We start from the raw sequence: 2,897 nt of genomic DNA on the forward strand, positions 1-2,897 counted from the left end.
CAGTGATCCCTGCCAGGTCAGGTTGCTGTTGGGATCGCTGGAGCGTCGCTTAGTGTGACGGTACCTTTATACAAGCTGAACACTGACTACTTTGTATCAAAGTGTCATATATTCAGTGCTGTCCCATGACAAGATGTAAGAAAATATTTACAAAATGTGAGGAATATACTGTATGTGTGGATCCAGCTACTATATGCTAAGTCCATGTACTTTATGTGTGTTTATCAGCACACAATCTTCAAAGAGTGGCAACAGATAGTGACTTATTGACTTGTCACGGACTAGGAGCTGTAGGACATTATACTGGTAGACGTAATGTTATCACTGCCAGGGGCCAACAGTTATACCTGAGTTATGTGACAACATGTGAGAGCATATACTTGGGTATTGTAATATGAATAAATAACAAAGTGGCTATTTGGCACATACTAGGATCATTCACAAACAAACTTTTGGTCATATAAAATCTCTGGAAGGAAAAAAACCCAGTAAATATTTTATAAAGTTCTTCTTTTCAAAAACAGTACAAGAGCGTCTTTAACTTCCTTGTTACGTAAGCTGTATATAAATGGATTGACAAGTGGAGTGAAGACAGCGTAGAACAATGCCATTACTTTGTTTAGAGATCCATGACTAGCAGTAGGCTTAATGTACATAATGAATGTTGTGGAATAGAAAGTTGTAACCACTATGAGGTGTGAGGCGCAGGTAGAAGCCGCTTTATGTTTTCCTGTAGCTGATCGAATTCTAAGAATTGTTCGAAGAATATATCCATAAGACATCATAGTTAATAGTATTGAGCTGAGAATGACTGATGACGCACAGATTATAACGGTCAGTTCTTTGAAGTAAGGGTCAGAGCAAGACAGTTTTAGCAAAGGAGCAGCTTCACAGAAGAAATGGTTAATTTCATTGGGACCACAAAAATGTAATTGTGATATTTTGATAATTGGAAATGAAGTGGTCAGGAAGCCAAGAACCCAACATACAGACAGTAGAATAAAGCAAACCCTATGTTTCATAATGGTTGTGTATCGCAGAGGGTAACACACCGCCAAAAATCGATCAAAAGACATCATAGCAAGAAGAATGTTCTCAGTGGCACCAAGGAAAGTGAAGAAGAACAGCTGAGTCATGCAGCCAGAAAAGGAAATGCTTTTTATCTTTCTTGGGATATCCACTATAATTTTGGGGGCAGTTACTGTAACATAACTTAACTCAAGAAAAGATAAATTTCCAAGAAAGAAATACATGGGTTTATGGAGTTGATGAACAAATCTAATTAAAATGAGGAGGAAAAAATTTACCGAGAGAGTAGTCATGTACATTATTAGGAAAAATAAAAGCAGAACATTTTGATATCCCTGAATGTTGGAGAATCCAAGGATAATGAATTCCTTCACATTAGTTTGATTTGCCATGAGTTTTTATTGAAGAAGTATTCTCACTCTCTTGAAAAGTGATTCTTCTAATTTCAAGAAATGAATTCAGCACTGTAATATCATGTATAATGTTGGGTATTATGGGTTGTTGGAAACTAAATATAAGACTTGCATGTTACAAATTTGGATTATAGGCTTAAAACACAGTCGGGAAATATATATTATTCATATTACAGGATTCATTTTTGGCTATGGCTTAAAAAAGGTGAAAAAAATGAGTGAATTTTTCCCAAATATATCAATATCTAAAGAACTTAGTTTCAACATGGGGTTCGACACTTAATTTTGTACTTATTTTTTTGTCTTCATGCACAATAAAAAGAATTTAACAAAAATGATAGGAGAAAGAATTCATAATGTAAATGTTATATAATGTATATGACATAGAAAAATGAAATTGAGCTTAAAGGGATGGTCCACTCTTGGTGCTTAAAACATTTTATACTTACCTTTAGGGATGGCGCACGTTCTCCTTTATCAGCATTGTGTCTCCTGGTGGTCATGTGTCCCAGACTCCACTCTGCTGGAATACTGAATTGCTGCAGCCAATGATCAGATCCTGACTAGCTGCAGTGGTCATGTAATAACACAATCTCATTTGATTTCGGCAGCAGCCAATATTACAAGGACAGTGCTGCTCTGTGGGGTAGATATCAAGTGAATTTATTTTATTATGGACACTGGAGTAATTAAGAAGTAGACAACCGTTTTTTAGAATGTCTCCAGGATTCAGAAGAATGTTGGCCACATAAGGCTTTTATAGATAAACAGAAGGTTTAAATAAAAGTTCATATCACAGTACACTACTGTCTATTCACCGAAGATTTATGTTTTCCTTTATGATCAGTGACATTCAGTTACAATCAAAATAATTCAACCCCAAATTCAAATTCGATTTGTTAGAAAAATTCTCACATTTTCTTCTGTTTCTAATAATAAAACAAAATCAACAACATTTTAAATAGCTCAGCCCAGTTAATATAACAATGGGTTTCTCTAAATTCAACACAAAAAAACTATTGTTAATGACAACTGCAGTCTCAAAGATTATTAGCTCTTTAGTATTTAGCAGAGCATTAGTGATAATGGAAACTTTTGAAATTTTAGTTCTCCTGCCTTGGAGATTTTTTACCCAAAATTTATTTTGGGATAAATTGGTTCACCGCAATTTGCAAGTGCACGTAAAAGACATGTATAACACACTGAGGTCTGTATCCAATCCCTTTTATGATCTTTATTATCAAGGTGACTTTTATGCCTTCACTGCCTTTGACATACTTATATGTTACGAGGGGGACCCGGGGAAGCGTGCCAAGATGGGAAATGGACTGCTTCCGCCGGTCAAGGTCCACTGTGCGGTGTAAGGGACCGCCGCTATGGTGGGTGAAGAGTGAGCGGGTTGCTGCTAGCGATCGTCTGGAATGTCACAAACGATCTATGTACACCGATCTGCCC

The 2,897-nt window shown here is 36.3% G+C and overlaps 1 protein-coding gene across 1 annotated transcript; it reads right to left on the reverse strand.

Annotated features, from left to right (window-relative positions):
• Nucleotides 1–497: 497 nt before the first annotated feature.
• On the reverse strand, nt 498–1,421 carry LOC142245469 (olfactory receptor 6B1-like). The gene has a single exon (XM_075318235.1). It carries the CDS (start codon nt 1,419–1,421, stop codon nt 498–500), a length of 924 nt encoding a protein of 307 aa, XP_075174350.1.
• Between the last annotated feature and the right edge of the window lie 1,476 nt (nt 1,422–2,897).

The sequence above is a fragment of the Anomaloglossus baeobatrachus genome, chromosome 1 (genome assembly GCF_048569485.1).
Source record: "Anomaloglossus baeobatrachus isolate aAnoBae1 chromosome 1, aAnoBae1.hap1, whole genome shotgun sequence".
Classification (NCBI taxonomy): domain Eukaryota; kingdom Metazoa; phylum Chordata; class Amphibia; order Anura; family Aromobatidae; genus Anomaloglossus; species Anomaloglossus baeobatrachus.